We start from the raw sequence: 18,978 nt of genomic DNA on the forward strand, positions 1-18,978 counted from the left end.
CCTCCATAGACAGCAGGATTTGACTGAATCAATTGGTTCCAATTTGTAAAAGGTGATAGGTCATCAGGGTTCCCAATCACAGTGAGATGTTACTGGGATAACATCCCATTGATTTCTATACTTCTATAAATTAAAGTCTTTTATCTTCCTACACATAGATATGCAGGCATTGCCCTAAAGCTTCCTGCCCAGCTAGGAATTCAGTGTAAGACTTTGTAACTCCTTATCTTCCCACACATCGGTATGCAGACACTGCCTTAAGCTTCCTGACTAAATAAAATTAGAATTAAACTGTCTCAAATAAGGTTAAGTGTGGAACATTTGTAAAGGTGTGAGACTTCTGAAGTATGTAACTTCTGTCACTGACAAAGGGGCCAGGGCACTGACTTTGTTCTAGGCAGACACATCGGCAACTTGAAATCTCAATCTGTCCCGATAACAACTTGAAATCGCCTCCTGCCATTAGCAGCCACTTCACGGACAATCTATACTATATCCTGGTCTTTTCTGTTCTTGATGTAATAATTGTTTGGTATCCTGTCTTTGTCTGTTGTAATAATTATTTCACGTATCATGTCATTGTGAGATGTGAAATTGTTTTACGTATTATGTACTTAGTCAGGTATAAAAAGCAGGGACTGTCCACTGCTCGGGAAGATTTACTTGCGAGACTCTGCATTCTGTGCCAGGTTAAGTACAGTGATTCTCCACAGCTTGTACTTGCTTGGTAATAAAAGGATTTGTATTTTTCTGAACAGGTCAGTGTCTTGTTATTGCATCAAGTCCATGAGGGTCTCAGAAAACGAACCTGACAACGGTTGTCGCCAGTCATACTCCAGGACCTTATCCGTAACCTCAGCTAAAGCCCAGTGATCTTCCATATACAGGTTCTCCCTTGAAAGTAAGGGTCAAGGTCTAAAATAACAACATCTTTTATTTACACTCATGGGACGTGATTGTCACTGGCTGGGCCAGCATTTATTACCTATTCCTAGTCGCCCTCCCTGGAGTGTTGGAGGCTGAGATGAGACCTTATTGAGGTTTATAAAATCACAAGGGACGTGGATAGGATGAATAGCGGATGTCTTTTTCCCAGGGTGAGGGAGTCAAAAGCTATAGGGGCATAGGTTTAAGGTGAGAGGGGAAAGATTTAAAAGGAGCCTAAGGGGTAACTTTTTCAAGCAGAGGGTGGTGCGCGTATGGAACGAGCTGCCAGAGGAAGCGGAGGAGGCTGGTACAATTACAACATTTAAAAGCCATCTGGATTGGGTATGAGTAGGAAGGGTTTAGAGGGAATTGGGCCAAATTCTGGCAAATGGGGCTAGGTCAGATTGGGGTGTCTGGTCAGTGCAGACAAGTTGTACCAGTAGATCTGTTTCCATGCTATATATTCAATGACTCCATATAGAAAACTGTCCTCAGACACTTCACTGAAGGTAAAAAAATGAATTAGGTGACATGGCATTAGGATGGAAATGCTTCATGGCCCAATGAAGTGAGGCAGATATTTTATCTCACTAATTGCCTGTCATATGTAGTACTGAACATCAAAGTGAAAGGCAATAACAGAGACACTGATGGAGTAAAGCTGATGGCGAAAAAATGTTGAAGACAGGTGAGAATTCTAAATGCAATGAACCAATCTGGGTCTGTGAGGGTAATGGTTGAATGGAACTTGGTGTGAGTAAGGGGATGACCATTAAAGTTTGGTGTAGCTGACAGCTTTGGACAGTGGAAGTTTAGAGGCAGGCCAGGACAGGTCCTGCTGCACATGAGGTGAACCTGATTGGGTAACAGAAGGAAGGAGGAACATATAAACAAGGAGAAAGAATAGGCCACTCTGCCCCTCAAACCTGCTCCATAACTCAATAAACTCATGGCTGATCTGATTAGTCCACATTCTCAGCTACCACATTATAACTCTTCATCCCTTTTCTTGCCAAGAATTTGCCTACCTCTGCCTTAAGAGTCTGTTTCCACTAAATTTTTACATTCATTCACTGAATGAAATAGGACCACACTTTGAGGAATCACCTTGAGACCAGAAGTCCACACTGAGGCATAAACAGTATTCTATTAGTTTCTCCAATTGCTTGCTGTACCTGCGTACCAATCTTTTATAATTCATGGACTAGGACAGTCGGGTGCCTCTGCATCTCAGAGCACTGCAACCTTTCAGTGCTGAGTTAATAGGGTTCTTTTCTAGAGTAGAAGGAGGCTGTTGCGTACCTTGGTGCACTTGGGAGACCTTTTTCCTCCTGGTTCAATGGGTCTTAGGTTTATGTAGGATTTTGCTCCCATATAAGATTAAGAATTATGAAACACTGAAATTCTGATATTAGGTCCTTACTATAAATTGTAGCACCAGCCTATTCTTGAGCCATAGGGAACATACTGGTATAACACCAAGATTCCATGGCAAGTGGAGATGTGTCAGTTTTTTATTTTGTAATGTGCTCAAACTCACTGTGACAATTTCAAGCACTTTGAAAAGGCATTTGACAAAGTGTTGAACAGTACATTTGTGAACAAAGTTATAGTTCAAGGAATAAAAGGGACTGTAGCTGCACAGATATGAAATTGGCTCAGTGACAAGGAACAGACAGCAACGGTGAACTGAAAACAGTAAGTGCTGGAGAGAAATTCAGCTCATCTAGTAAGAAGAGGGCGGCATGCTGGCTCAGAGGTTAGTGGTAACCGGGTAACTCCGGTTCAATTCTGGCCTCGGGTGACCACCTGTGTGGTGTTTGCACATTCTCCCCGCATCTATGTGGGGTTCCTCCGGGTGCTCCTGTTTCCTCCCACAGTCCAAAGATGTGCAGGTTAGGTGGATTAGCAGTTGGAAACACAGGGTTACAGAGATAGGGTGGGGAGGTCGGTCTAGGTGGGATGCTCTTCGGAGGATCTGTGTGGACTCAATAGGCGAAATGGCCTGCTTCTGCAATGTAGGAATTCTATAATTCATCTGTGGAGAGAGAAACAGAGTTAATGTGCAGAGAGAAACAAATGTTTCAAGTTGAATATGACTTCTTCAGCACAGAATGACAAGAAAAATGTAATGAAAGTGGAGGAATGAAAGATAAGGCTTGGATAGTTTGTATCCTTGACTTTAGTAACAGGGAAATATAACGTTCAGAATCAAATTATATGGTGGGTTCAGTGATGGTAGCACCATTGAATGGCAAGAGGTGATGGCTGGATTCTCTCTTACTGGAGATTGTCATTGCCTGTTGTTTGCGTGGTATGAATGTTACTTGCCAATTTTCAGCCCAAACTTTAACATTATCCATGCCTTGTTGTATTTGGTCAGAAATCACGTGACACCAGGTTATAGACCAACGGGTTTATTTGGAAAACCATCAGCGCTCTGAAAGCTTGTGTTTTAAAATAAACCTGTCGGACTGTAACCTGCTGTGTGATTTCTGACCTTGTCCACCCCAGTCCAACAGCAGCACCTTCACATCATTGCCGTATTTGGGCATGGACAGTCTCCAACCCCCATTGCTACTGTTGCAGGGCGTCACCAATTACAGGAAAGGCCAATAATGGTCTCTTAAGTGGCTTAAGGGACGTGATTGCTTGGGTCTCCCACTTGGAACTGTGTGGGTTTGCCACTAATTCCCTGACCAGTCGGCCAATCTCCTATTGATGCTGACGATGAAACTGAAGTTACACATTCCTGCTATCATTCTAGTAAATGTTTTCTGCAACTCTCTCCCATGCACTTGCAGCTTTCCTACAATGAGGGACCTACAGCTTTACACAATGCTCCAGCTAGACTTAGCACGTGTCTTTGCCAAGTTCAACGTTACCCTTTTGTTCTTGTACTCCATGCCCCTATTAATGAAACCAAGAAACTGTAAACATTATTTACTGCTCTCCCTATTTGTCTTTCAATGTTCTTCCAGCCAAAGTGCACCACCTCACACTTTTCAGCATCAGCCTCCTATCTGCCCCCTCCACCAAATTGTCAATTTCTGCTTGAAATTCCACACTGTCTTCCTCACACTTTACAATTCTTTCACGTTTCATGTCATCTGCAGCCTTTGAAATTGTCCCCTGCACACCAAGATCCATATCATTAATTTTATATCAAGAAAAGCAAGGGCTCCGATCCCAACCCTGAGGACTTCCAATATAAACCATCCTCAGGCGCAAAAGTCTATTGACCATTACGCTCTTTCTTTTCTATCATTCAACCAATTTTGTATCCATGTTACCACTCTCCCTTTTTATACTATGACCTTCAACTTTCCTCTGTTGTGTGGCAATGTATCAGATACCTTCTGCAAATCCATGTACATCACATCAACTAAATTGCTGTCATCAATCCTTTCTGTTACCTCTTCAAAAGATTCCACTAAATTAGCTAAACTCAATTTCTCCTTTAGAAATCTGTACTGACTCTCCTTAGTAAATCCACACAATTGCTAATTCTGTTCCAAACAATTGTTTCCAGGCCCTTGAATGAGTTAAACTAACTGGTCCATAATTGCTGGGGTCATCTGTACAACCTCTCTTGAACAAAGCTGTAATGTTTGCCGATCTCCAGTCTTCTGGCACCTCCTCCTGGCTCAGGGAGGACTGAAAGAGTATAGTAAGTACCTCTGCAATTTCTACTCTCACTTCCTTCAAAATCCTTGGACACACCTTTGATTTCATAGATTCCCTACAGTGTGGAAGCAGGCTACTCGGCCCATCAAGTCCATCTACATTGACCTTCGAAACAGCATTCCATCCAGCCCCACCCCTCCACTGATTCTTGTAACCCTGCATTTCCCATAGCCAATCTACCTAACCTGCACATCTTTGGGCTGTGGGAGGAAACCGGACCACCCGGAGGAAACCTACACAGACACGGGGAGAATGTGCAAACTCCACACAGACAGTCACCTGTAGGTGAAATTGAACCTTGGTCCTTGGCATTGTGAGGCAGCAGTGCTATCAACTGATCCAGCATGCTGCCCTCTTTTTTCTTGAGACAGGGTTGATTTGATTTGATTTTGGTCTAATTTTGATTTTTACTTTGATATATTACTGTCATATGTACCTGCGGACAGTAAGAAGTTTTGTTTTGCATGCAGTACAAGCAGATCAGACCATACAAAATGAATTAAGGTAATAGAACAGAGAGAGAAATATAATGTTATGACTGCAGAGAAAGAGCGCAAAGATTATATTTAAAATTATATTTAAAATTTGACAGGTTCATTCAGAAACCTAATAACAGCAGGGAAGATGCTGTTCTTGAATCTATTGACTTGAGTTTCCTCTTGTGTCACCATGATCTGAGCAGTGTTCTCTTCTTTTGTAAAGGCAGATGCAAAGTATGTGTTTATTAGCATTGCTATGCCTCTGTCTGTAAATCCCATTTTTGGTCTCTGACCAGCTCTATTCCTCCCTTAACCGTATTCTTATTGTTTTTACGCTATTGGTTTTGATGCTAAGGAAATAAAGGAAGTAAGTGGGGATATTTTGGATTGCATCCATATTACCAGAGAGGAGATAGTAAGAACTGTAGATGCTGGAGTCAGAGATAACATAGTGTGGAGCTGGAGGAACACAGCAGGCCAGGCAGCATCACAGGAGCAGGAAAGTTAAAGTTTCAGGTCGAGACCCTTTTTCAGGAATGGGGGAGGGGGTACAGAGCTCTGAAATAAATAGAGAGAGAAGGGAAGGGGCCGGGGAAGGTAGGTTTGCTCCTGCTGTGGCCTCCTCTACATCGGTGAGACCAAGCAGAGGCTTGGAATCCACTTTGTAGAATACCTGCACTTTGATAGCAAAAAACAACAACACCTTCCGGTTGCAAACCACTTCACCTCCCCCTCCTATTCCCTGGGTGACATGTCCATCCTGGCCCTCCTCCGGTGTCACAATGACGCCACCCGGAAACTGGAGGAGCAGCACCTCATATTCCGCCTTGGGACCCACGGCCCAAAGGCCTAAACATGGAATTCACCAATTTTAAAAACTCCCCAGGCCCCCAGCCTCATCCCATGACCAACCCTCCCCCTCATCCTTGCCTCCTTGATCTGACACAAACTGTTCATATTCTGTCCCACCTATCCGCTCCTCCCAACTCACTGACCAATCCCCACCACTGCCTGCCTGCAATCACCTTTAAGAAAGGAAGCAAAGACAAGCCAGGAACTACAGGCCAGTGAGCCTGACATCAGTGGTGGGAAAGTTATTGGAGAGGACACTGAGGGACAGGATTAAGCAACATTTGGATAGTCAAGGTCTGTTTAGGGATAGTCAACTGGATTTGTGCATGGGAAGTCTTGTCTGACAAATCTTTTAGAGTCTTTCAAAGAGGTAACCAAGAGGATGGGTGAGGGTAGGGTAGTGGATATTGTCTAAATGGATTTTAGTGTGGCCTTTGACAAGGTCTCACTTGACAGGCTAGTCACAGAGGTTAGGTCACATGGGATCCAGGCAGAGGTAGCTAATTGGTTTCAAAATTGGCTCGACAATAGCAGTTTCTCGGACTGGAGGCCTGTGACCAGTGGCGTGCTACAGGGGTCGATGTTGGTACCTTTATTATTTGTGATTTACATAAATGACCTGATGTGAATGTACAAGGCATAATTAGTAAGTTTGCAGATGATACAAAATTAGGAGGTATCGTTGATGGTGAGGAAGGTTATCAAAAATCGCAGAGAGATCTTGATCTGATGGGGAAGTGAGCTGAATACAATTCAATACAAATAAGTGTGAGTTTTGCACTTTGGAAAAACAAATCAAGGTTGGACTTATACAGTAAATGGTAAGGTCCTGAAGAGTGTTGTGGAACAGAGGGACCTAGGAGTACAAGTACATAGTTCATTGAATGAGGTGTCACAGGTAGATAGGGTGGTGAAGAAGGCATTTAGCATGCTGGCCTTCATCGGGCGAGGCATTGAATATAGGAGTTGGGACATTATATTACAATTGTATAAGTTGTTGGTGAGGCCGCACTTGGAGTATTGTGTGCAGTTTTGGGCATCCTGTTGTAGGAAATACATAGTTAAACTGGAAAGTGTGCAAAGAAGATTTACGAGGGTGTTTTCAGGAGCAGCAGGCCTGAGTTATAAGAAGAGTTTGGCCAACATTGGACTTTATTCCTTGGAACACAGGAGAATGAGGGGTGACATTATTGAAGTGTATAAAATCATGAGTGGGACAGATAGGATGAATGCTTATAGTCTTTTTCCCAGGGATGGGGAATTGCAACCTAAAGGACATAGGTTTAAGGTGAGAGGGGTAGATTTAAGAAGGACCTGAGAGGTAACTTCTTCACACAGACAGCGGTGCGTGTAAGGAATGGGTTGCTGGAGAAAGTGGTTGATGCGGATAAAAGAGCAACATTTAAAAAACATCTGGATAGGTACATGGATAGGAAGGGTTTAAAGGGATATGGACCAAATGCTGGCAACTGGAACTAGCTGAGTGGGCACTATGGTCTGCATGGACCAGTTTGGGTCAAAGGCCCTGTTTCCATGTTGTATTATTGTATGACTCTATGATTCAATACATCCTACTTCTGTCACAAGCAGACTTTTTCTTTCCAATGTTAGTTTCTACCTCATTTACCATCCAGGAAAGGCTGAATTTGTTTATCCCACTTTTCCCATTCAAGATAATATACGTTGACTGTACCCAATTCATCAGCTCTTTAGAAGTGGCCCATTGTTCAGTTATTGATCTTCCCAACAACCTTTAGTTCCAGTCAACTCTGCTGAATTCTGTCTGGACCCCACTGAAGTCAGCTCTCTGTCAATTGATTTTTCTCACCCTGCATTGTTGCGTGTCACTCCCCATCACCAACCTGAACCTTGTGATGAAAGGGTCAGTCTTCTGCATGTTTGCCCACAGACACTTCATCCAGTTGGCACACCTCATTTCCAAGGGCCAGGTCCAAAAGTGGCCCTAGCTCCTGTTTCCCATCTACTCCCAATAAACTTTGACTCTATTTCCAACGAGAAACCTATCTAATTCAGCCTAGAATTGTTTTATTAACCTGGCTTCCCTCTCACATGGGAAGAGAATTTCAACCATGAACAAGCCTCTGTGAGAAGAAATTGTTCGTCATCTCCAACTTAACTGACACAGTCCTTGTTCTTAAGCAGTGCCTCCTGCTTCCAGATTCCTCTACAATAAGAAACATCCTCTCAGTATCTACCCTGTCAAGCCCTGACACAATCTTACATGGTTCAATGAGATCCTCTCTCATTTTTCTAAACTTCAACGAGTTTCAACCCAATCTGCTCAACTTTTCCTTACAGGACAACTCCATCATCCCAGGAACAGCTGTGAGGACCTTCTCTGAATTGCTTCCCATGTAAAATGTTCCTGCTGAAAAAGTGTATGCAATCCTCCAGTGCAGTACCACCAATGTCCTGCACAGTTGTAGCGAGACTTCCCGACTTAATACTCAAGTAAAGCCAACATATTCAATTTACCTCCAAAGGTGTTGTATCTGCATGCCAACATTTTGTGATTCATTTTCAACAACTCACTCTCTCAACAATTCACTCTCTCCTGCAAAATTCAACACTCTTGCCGTTTAAACCATATTTGGCTTTACAATGATTTCTGTGAAACTCAGCAAGTTCACATTTTGCCCCATTATAACCTGCCAGACATTTGCCAACTCAACTAACCTGTAAATAACCCTTTACAAACTTTTACTGTTACATCCCCAACACTACATGCTCATATCCTATATAGTACAGTCACCTTATAATCATCTCATCTTATACTCATCTTCTGGGTTATCTAAGAATACTAAGAGATCTTGATTACCCGAGTCAATGGGCTGAGGACTGGCAGATGGAGTTTAATTTGGATAGGTGCAAGGTATTGCAGTTTGGTGAAATAAACAAGGGTAGGACTGTTCTGAGGAAGGGTCACCAGACCTGAAATGTTAACTCTGATTTTCTTTTCACAGATGCTGCCAGACCTGCTGAGCTTTTCCAGCAACTTCAGTTTTTGTTCAGGAATTACACAATTAACAATAGGGCCCTGGGTATTATTGGAGAACAGAGAGACCTAAGGGTTCAGGTACATAATTCTTTGAAAGTTGCATCACAGGTAGACAGTGGAATTGAGAAGGCATTTAGCACATATTTCTTCGTTGTTCAGAACTTTGAGTATAGGAGCTGGGCCATCATGTTGCAGATGTATAGGGTGTTGGCGAGGCCTCTCCTGGAGAACTGCCTAGTTCTGGTTGCCCTGTTATAGGAAGGATGTTATCAAACTGGAGAGGGTTCAGAAAGGATTTACAAGGATGTTGCTGGGAATTGAAGGTTTGAGGTATAGACATAGACTGGAAAGCCTGGGACTTTTTTCATTGGAGCATAGGAAGTTGAGGGGTGACCTTACAGAGATTTATAAAATCATGAGTGGCATAGATGAGATGAATAGCAAGGGTCTTTTCCTTAGGGTGGAGGATTTCAAAACCAGAAGACTAATTTTTAAGGTGAGAGGAGAAAGATTTAAAAAGGATGTGAGGGGAAATGTTTTTACACAGAGAGGGATTAGTGTGAACTGCCAGAGAAAGTAATAGACGCAGGTACAGTTACAATGTTTCAAAGACATTTGGATAAGTAGATGGATAAGCAGGGTTTGGAGGGATATGGGCCAAGCACAGGCAGGTGGGATTTGTTTAGTTTGGGATTATGTTTGGCACAGACCGGTTGGACCGAAGGGTTTTCTTCCACGTTGCATGACTCTGTGACTCAGTCTCGTATAGTACGTATGACATACTATGTATAATATAGTATACATGACACACTTCACCAAAACATATATTTACTGGTACAACAAGGTGTAGGGCTGGATGAACACAGCAGGCCAAGCAGCATCATAGGAGCACGAAGGCTTGAAATGGATATCGGTTTCTAGGCGGTTACCAGAGATGGAGACAGAGAGGTCCAGGAAGGAGAGAGAGATTTTAGAGATGGTCCAGGTGAACATAAGGTTGAGGTGGAAGGCTCCCACTACCGCATCTCAAAAACAGCCCAGCTCATCCCTGCCTCCCCAAACTGTCCTTCCTCCCGCCTATCCCCTCTTCCCACCTCAAGCCCCACCCACATCTCCTTTCTACGAATCGCATCCTGGCCCCCTGACCTGTCCGTCCTCCCTGAACTGATCTATCTCCTCCTTATCTCCCCACCTACACTCACCTTTACTGGCTCCATCCCTGCCTCTTTCTGAAGAAGGGTCTCGGCCTGAAACATCAGCCTCTCTGCTGCCACTTCTTTTAAGATGCTCGGAACAGGCTATCAGGTCTTGGAAACTAATTAGCCTTCAGTCCCATTAATTTTATGTACAAACAATGCGTGAAGAGCAGGAGTAGACCACTCAGCCCCTTGAGACTGCTCTGCCATTCAAAAACATCATGGTGGACTCAACAGTAGCCTCAGTACCAAATTCTCACCTACTCCGATAACCATTCACTCTGCACTGAGTCTATCTATCTCTGCTTCAAAATAATCAATGATTCTGCTTCCACTGCTTAATAAGGCCAGGAGTTCCAAACTCTCATGATCCTCAAAGAAATAAAATTCAACCAACTTCTCGCTTAAATGGTCGACCCCTCATTTTGAAACTGTAACCCATCATTGCATTCTCCCACAAGAGGAAAAATCCTCTCCACGTTCACCCTTTATCTCTGGATCTTATATAATTCAATCAAGTTTTTTCTTACTCCTCTAGATGACAGCAGATATAAATCTAGACTGTCCATCCTTTCCTCACAAGATAATCCAGTCATTCCAGATATTTAGAGATAGTAGGAACTGCAGATGCTGGAGAATCCGAGATAACAAAGTGTGCGATTGGATGAACACAGCAGGCCAAGCAGCATCTTAAGAGCACAAAGGCTGATATTTTGGGCCTAGGCCCTTCATCAGAAAAAGGGTCTAGGCCCGAAACGTCAGCTTTGGTGCTCCTAAGATGCTGCTTGGCCTGCTGTGTTCATCCAGTCCCACACTTTGTTATTCCAGATATTCACCTTGTGCCAGGACTATCTCCTCAATGATTGTAATTGTTTTAAATATCTGCAGCTCTTCTGTCCCTTGATTTTACACTTGGAAGATCACTTATGTCTGCTACTATGAAGATAGACGCAAAATATTTGTCTCAAGCCTCTGCCATTTCTGTATTTCTTTACAATTACATTGAATGGCAGAACAGTCTCAAGGGGCTGAATGGCCTACTCCTGTTCCCAGCTCTTATGTTCAGTGTTTTTCAGCTAGTCTTACCCGCTAAGTGGCCAATGCTCACTTTAGTTACTCTTTTCCTTTTTAAATATCTGTTCAAGCTCTTGCAGTCAGCTTTGATAAAACGTGCCAGTTTTTCAATTTCTACCCTTTTTATTTCCAGTCATCTGTTGCTGGTTTCTGAACAGAAGTAATCCACCACAATGCAGAACAGATTCCTGTATTATCTTTTCTGCTCACCACACTAGTTTCCTAGCCACATCTGTTTGAGTAGCCTCCGGAACATCACTCATTGCTTAATACCACCAGTCGAGTTTCATTACCCACCCACCATAGTTCAAGGGAAGGACAAGCCTGATAAAATCAGTTTCAGATCTCAGCAAATGCCATCATGCCCTTGAAAAATAAACCCTATCAGGTTTTCCCTAACATGTTATTCATTCTGAGGTTCTTTTTTTTAACATACGTTTAAGAACTGAGTAGCAACAGTAACTTGCAGATACAATTGACATCTCGAGAGTGACGGCTCATTTAAAATTTTTTATGAGATTTGGTTGACACTGGCAAAGCCACATGGATTGAAGATCCTGCGTGACCTCTTGGATGCTGAGTTGTCTGTCCTTGAACAACTGTCTATGTGGTGACGGTACACCTCACAATGGTGGGGACTTTTGTCAGCCTTGAGATGCAGTAGCCTGAGGTAGGTGTTCCTTCATTTTTCTCCCTCTTTTACAGTTAAAAGAAAGGAGGACGCAGCAAATACATGAAGCCTGTCAGCATTTGTAGAAGCAGAAAAGCTGGGTTTATGTTTCAGGTCAGGATGTGAAGGATAAAAGGTTACTTTGGTTGAAATGAAAACTACAAGAGGGTGGGAGAACAGCCCAGTATCTGGATCCTTTATTCATTCATAGGATGAGGGCATGACTGGCTAAGTAGCATTTATTTCCCATCCCTAATTGCCCAGAGGGCAGTTAAGAACAAACCTGTGGTCTGGAGTCACATGTAAGCCAAGCAAGGATGGCTGTTTCCTTTCCTAAAGGACATCAGTGAACCTGATGGGTTTTTCCAACAATCGACAATAGATTCACGGTCATCGCTAGATTCTTAATTCCAGATATTTACTGAATTCAAATTCCACCATCTGTCATGATGGGATTACGAACCCAGGTCCCCAGAACATTACCTGGGTATCCGGATGAACAGTCCAGCGATAATACCACTAGGCAATCGCCTCCCCATAAACAGCGTGTTTTCACATTGGACGGAGGTGAAAGGAGTAATGAAAATACGCAACTCACTAGCTCTTGGAAATAGACTTGGCGAGCCTGTAGGGTTGTCCTAGAGCTTCCGGGATTTCTAAAGTAGTGAATTATTTGTGTTCAAACACCAGCAGCTGATGACTAAAAGAAAAAGGGAAGAAATTGGGAAACAAGCAAGAAATATCAAAGCTGACTGTAAGAGCTTGAGGAGCTATACATAAAGGAAAAGAATAGCTAAACTGAGCATTGGTCACTTAATGAGTGAGACTGGAGAATTGGGACTGACTGAAAAATCATTGAACATAAGAGCTAGGAGCAGGAATAAGCCATTCAGCCCCTCGAGCCATTTAATATGATCATAGCTGATCTCACCTTGGCCTCAATTTGACTTTCCTGCTCACTCACCACAACCTTTCAACCCATTACTGATTAAAAATATGCCTATCTCCTTCTTAAATTTACTCAATGTCCCATAAAATCCAGCGGTCTGGACTATTAATTAATCATTGCAATTAATTCATAGTTATTTATTAATAATTGTGTCTTCCCCCATTTTCTTTGAGTACCTTTCCTAACTAGGTATAAAATCAGGGGAGACATTATTAGTGGGTGGTGGATGATAGTTTGTGAGTGATGGGGATGTTATGAGGATATGGTTAAGGAGGGATGGAGGTGTACAGACATGCAATGGGTGCACTGTGAAGGGGTGGGATGGATGGAGAGAGGGAACTGTAACAAAGCAAAGAAGAACATTCGGCCCCTCAAGCCCGGTCTACCATCCAATGAGGTCATGGCTGATCTGGCTGTGTCTGTCCATAGCAACAGGCAGCTGATTGGCAGAATAAAAGACTCCTGTAAAGGACCAGTTATTGAAGCTGCCAACAATTTGCCCATGAGGGGTGAGCTTCCATTTTATGGAGGACGTAAATCATTAAAAACCAAAAGAACTGCGGATGCTGTAAACCAGGAACAAAAACAGAAGATGCTGGAAATGTTCAGCAGGTCTGGCAGCATGTGTGAAGAAAAGAATCAGAGTTATCATTTCAGGCCCTCCCTCAGAACTGGCCTGCAAAGTCCCACTGATGTAGTGGCCAGCATTCCCCAGTCCCCTGCGTCAACACTATCATATCAAGTAAATCAGTCATAAAAGATAGAGATAATTCAGGCCATCAAGGCTGCACTGACGCTCCAAAGAGCATCCCACCCCTGTAACCACCCCTGTAACCCCACAATCTCCACTGCTAACACACTTAGCCCGTACATCCCTGCACACTATGGGCAATTTCCCACGGCCAATCCACCCTAACCTGCACATCTTTGGACTGTGGGAAGAAAACAGAGCACCTGGAGGAAACGCATGCAGACACGGGGAGAACGTGTTAACTCCACACAGTTGCCCAAAGGTTGAAATCAAACCCATGTTCCCAGCACTGTGAGGCAGCAGTTTAACCACCGAGTCACTGTGTTAACCAAAATCATTGATAATTAAAAGAGAAAATGTTGAAGAAACTCATTGGGTCTGGCAGCATCTGAGGGGAAGGAAACGGGAGTTGGCCAAAGTGGCCCAAATCGCATTGTGATTTCATGTCACACTGACCATGAAATGTTAACTCTGTTTCCTTCTCCACAGATGTTGCGAGGCTTGCTGAGTTTCTCTACTGCTTTCTATTTTCACGTTCATAATACTTTGCTTCATATTGTGTGAGTTATTTTGTTAGTGTGAGCTTTGCCAGGGCAATGTTGAGGTTGTAAGAGGAAGTAGGGAGGGCTGTTGAACAAAAGGCAGAAGACGGAAGTAGGTGAGAGTTGAAAATCTGTTGGCCCCTTTGTCATGCAGCAACTACTATCTGTGTTTCAAAATAGGGCAACGTAGAAAATAGGAGCAGGCCATTCGGCCCTTCAAGCCTATTCCACCATTCAATATGATTACAGCTGATCATCCGACTCAGTCCCCTGATCCTGCTTTCTCCCCATACACTTCGCTCCCTTTAGCCCCAAGAATTATTTCTAAATCCTTCTTGAAAACTAAAGGTGGTAGATCAGAGCTGTATTGTTTTGGGAACGCTGGGACAACGAAGCAGCAAAACCTTCCAATAGTCTAGCAACCCCCCACATTAGAAAAATGAAAGGAAACGAACAGGAGATTGGGGAAAAAATGAATAAGAAAGATTCTGAATGTTTTTTGAGATGGCAGTTATCAAGGTTTTTTTGTAACTAGGTTTCTCTATCTTGTAACTAACACCTGTGTAATGACAGGAAGTGCACCTCCTAATCTGATTTCCTTATGCACTGTTTTCCGTAGTTAACATTAGGCTAGACTCAATGCCCATCTCTGAATGCTGGCCACATATGGAAAGGAATTGGGTTTGTTATCTAACTGTTCGCTGACAGTCTGTGCAGAATTTTGGTTCTGGTCTCGTAATCACAACATTGAAGTTGGCTTTGGATCAGGTACCTCAAAATGCTCTCGGCTTTCCTGGCCCTCAACTCACCGTCCCACCATCCCCTCTCCCAAAAACACCCACCGTGCCCTCTCCCAAACACACCCACCATCCCCTCTCCCAACACACCCACCATCCCCTCTCCCAAACACACCCACCGTCCCCTCTCCCAAACACACCCACCGTGCCCTCTCCCAAACACACCCACCATCCCCTCTCCCAACACACCCACCATCCCCTCTCCCAAACACACCCACCGTCCCCTCTCCCAAACACACCCACCGTCCCCTCTCCCAAACACATCCATCGTCCCCTCTCCCAACACACCCACCATCCCCTCTCCCAAACACACCCACCGTCCCCTCTCCCAAACACACCCACCGTCCCCTCTCCCAAACACATCCATCGTCCCCTCTCCCAAACACACCCACCGTCCCCTCTCCCAAACACACCCACTGTCCCCTCTCCCAAACACATCCATCGTCCCCTCTCCCAACGCACCCACTGTCCCCTCTCCCAAACACACCCACCGTCCCCTCTCCCAAACACACCCACCGTCCCCTCTCCCAAACACACCCACCGTCCCCTCTCCCAAACACATCCATCGTCCCCTCTCCCAACACACCCACCATCCCCTCTCCCAAACACACCCACCGTCCCCTCTCCCAAACACATCCATTGTCCCCTCTCCCAAACACATCCACCATCACCTTTCGCAAACACACCCATCGTCCCCTCTCCCAAACACACCATCGTCCCCTCTCCCAAACACATCGACCGTCCCCTCTCCCAAACGCACCGACCTCTTGCTCTCTCAAACACACCCACCGTCCCATCTCCCTTAAACACTCTCCCCGTATACACTATCCTTCCTCTTCTGTATTCAATCCACCTTCTCTCCATCACCAACCCCTCCTCTCCCTCTACTCCATCTTCATCCCTTTCCCTCACTCTTTCCCCCACCGCTACTTTCCCTGCTCACCTCCTCCTCCCATTCAACAGACCCTCCTCCCACCTCCTCTTACCAGATGGCCCTCTTCCCCTTTTCCTTCCATCTCACCCTCCATCACTATACCCATTCCCTACCCTACCGCCTACACATGGAGTTAGCTGAGTATAACATCTATAAACAATAGGGCAAAAACTCATCAAAACTCTATCAACAGCCGCTGTCAAACCTGCAATCCTTGAAAGACAAGGGCAGCAGTTATATGGTTACACCACCACACGCTAGTCCCCTTCCAAGGCACTCACCTTCCTGACTTGGAAATGTATCGCCGTTCCTTCACTGTCACTGGGTCAAAATCCTGGACTTCCCTCCCTAACAGAATTGTAGGTCTACCTCCAGCACATGGACTGTAGCAATTCAAGTGGTCGCCTCTGTGTGACCTTCTCAAGGGCAATAAATGCTGGCCCAGTGAGTGATGCCCATGAATCAATAAAAGAAAAAGATCTCCATTTATTCCTGGAACATGATGACAATTCCATTAGGGGTTGAATTGCAAGATTTTGACCCAGTGGCAGTGAAGGAATGGTGATATTTTTCCAAGTCAGAATAGTCAGTAGTTTGGAGGGGAAACTTGAAGGTGATGGTGTTCCCATGTATCTGCTGCCCTCGTCTTTCTAAATAGAAGTGGTCATGGGTTTGGAAGGTGCTGTCTGAGTACCTTTGGTGAATTTCTGCAGTGCATCTCGTAGATAGTACACACTGCTGCTACTGAGCATCGGCGGTGGAGGGAGTGAATGTTTGTGAATGCGGTGCCAATCAAGTGGCTGCTTTGCCCTGGATGGCGTCAACTTTTTGAGTGTTTTTGGAGCTGACCCCATTCAGGTAAGTGGGGAGACTACCATCACACTCCTGACTTGTGCCTTGCAGATGGTGGCCAGGCTTTGGAGAGTCAGGAGGTGAGTTACTCATCACAGTATTCCTAGCTAATAAAATGTGAGGCTGGATGAACACAGCAGGCCAAGCAGCATCTCAGGAGCACAAAAGCTGACGTTTCGGGCCTAGACCCTTCATCAGAGAGGGGGATGGGGGGAGGGAACTGGAATAAATAGGGAGAGAGGGGGAGGCGGACCGAAGATGGAGAGTAAAGAAGATAGGTGGAGAAGGTGTGGGTGGGGAGGTAGGGAGGGGATAGGTCAGTCCAGGGAAGACGGACAGGTCAAGGAGGTGGGATGAGGTTAGTAGGTAGCTGGGGGTGCGGCTTGGGGTGGGAGGAAGGGATGGGTGAGAGGAAGAACCGGTTAGGGAGGCAGAGACAGGTTGGACTGGTTTTGGGATGCAGTGGGTGGGGGGGAAGAGCTGGGCTGGTTGTGTGGTGCAGTGGGGGGAGGGGATGAACTGGGCTGGTTTAGGGATGCAGTGGGGGAAGGGGAGATTTTGAAACTGGTGAAGTCCACATTGATACCATATGGCTGCAGGGTTCCCAGGCGGAATATGAGTTGCTGTTCCTGCAACCTTCGGGTGGCATCATTGTGGCAGTGCAGGAGGCCCATGATGGACATGTCATCAAGAGAATGGGAGGGGGAGTGGAAATGGTTTGCGACCCTATTCCCAATTCCTCCGCCTCCGCCGCATCTGCTCCCACGATAAGACATTCCACTCCCGCACATCCCAGATGTCCAAGTTCTTTAAGGACCGCAACTTCCCCCCCACGGTGATTGAGAACGCCCTTGACCGCGTCTCCCGCATTTCCCGCGACACATCCCTCACACCCCGCCCCCGCCACAACCGCCCCAAGAGGATCCCCCTCGTTCTCACACACCACCCTACCAACCTCCGGATACAACGCATTATCCTCCGACACTTCCGCCATTTACAATCCGACCCCACCACCCAAGACATTTTTCCATCCCCACCCCTGTCTGCTTTCCGGAGAGACCACTCTCTCCGTGACTCCCTTGTTCGCTCCACACTGCCCTCCAACCCCACCACACCCGGCACCTTCCCCTGCAACCGCAGGAAATGCTACACTTGTCCCCACACCTCCTCCCTCACCCCCATCCCAGGCCCCAAGATGACATTCCACATTAAGCAGAGGTTCACCTGCACATCTGCCAATGTGGTATACTGCATCCACTGTACCCGGTGCGGCTTTCTCTACATTGGGGAAACCAAGCGGAGGCTTGGGGACCGCTTTGCAGAACACCTCCGCTCAGTTCGCAACACACAACTGCACCTCCCAGTCGCAAACCATTTCCACTCCCCCTCCCATTCTCTTGATGACATGTCCATCATGGGCCTCCTGCACTGCCACAATGATGCCACCCGAAGGTTGCAGGAACAGCAACTCATATTCCGCCTGGGAACCCTGCAGCCATATGGTATCAATGTGGACTTCACCAGTTTCAAAATCTCCCCTTCCCCCACTGCATCCCTAAACCAGCCCAGTTCATCCCCTCCCCCCACTGCACCACACAACCAGCCCAGCTCTTCCCCCCCACCCACTGCATCCCAAAACCAGTCCAACCTGTCTCTGCCTCCCTAACCGGTTCTTCCTCTCACCCATCCCTTCCTCCCACCCCAAGCCGCACCCCCAGCTACCTGCTAACCTCATCCCACCTCCTTGACCTGTCCGTCTTCCCTGGACTGACCTATCCCCTCCCTACCTCCCCACCCACACCTTCTCCACCTATCTTCTTTACTCTCCATCTTCGGTCCGCCTCCCCCTCTCTCCCTATTTATTCCAGTTCCCTCCCCCCATCCCCCTCTCTGATGAAGGGTCTAGGCCCGAAACGTCAGCTTTTGTGCTCCTGAGATGCTGCTTGGCCTGCTGTGTTCATCCAGCCTCACATTTTATTATCTTGGAATCTCCAGCATCTGCAGTTCCCATTATCTCTGACAGTATTCCTAGCCTCTCATTTGCTCTTGTAGCTACTGTTATTATGTGGTAAGCCCAGTTGATTCTGGACAATGGTAACCCCTGGGATATTGATAGTGCGGGATTCAGTGATTGTAATATTAGTAACTGCAAGGGGCAATGGTTAGATTGTCTCTTGTTGGTGATAGTCTTTGCCTGGAATGTGTTTGACACAAATGTTACTTACAACACAGATTATTCTCCTCTGATT

General features: G+C 45.5%; 2 protein-coding genes across 3 annotated transcripts in view; one reads left to right on the forward strand and one right to left on the reverse strand.

Moving 5' to 3' along the window:
• Window positions 1–2,428: 2,428 nt before the first annotated feature.
• Window positions 2,429–18,978, reverse strand: part of pnpla4 (patatin-like phospholipase domain containing 4) — a 109,752-nt gene continuing 93,202 nt past the window's right edge. Inside the window, exon 8 of one of the 2 annotated variants that reach the window (XM_059646826.1) lies at window positions 2,429–2,965. In XM_059646826.1, coding sequence (XP_059502809.1) covers window positions 2,681–2,965 — 285 coding nt within the window. In that variant the 3' untranslated portion in view covers window positions 2,429–2,680. The remainder of the gene's footprint in view (window positions 2,966–18,978) is intronic. The other variant, XM_059646827.1, reaches the window with a different exon arrangement.
• LOC125453060 (cytotoxic T-lymphocyte protein 4-like) overlaps window positions 11,641–18,978 on the forward strand; it is a 40,124-nt gene continuing 32,786 nt past the window's right edge. The window contains exon 1 of the mRNA XM_048532118.2: window positions 11,641–11,904. The gene's annotated coding sequence lies outside the window, so the exon portion shown is untranslated. The remainder of the gene's footprint in view (window positions 11,905–18,978) is intronic.

This window comes from Stegostoma tigrinum, chromosome 6 (assembly GCF_030684315.1).
Source record: "Stegostoma tigrinum isolate sSteTig4 chromosome 6, sSteTig4.hap1, whole genome shotgun sequence".
Classification (NCBI taxonomy): Eukaryota; Metazoa; Chordata; class Chondrichthyes; order Orectolobiformes; family Stegostomatidae; genus Stegostoma; species Stegostoma tigrinum.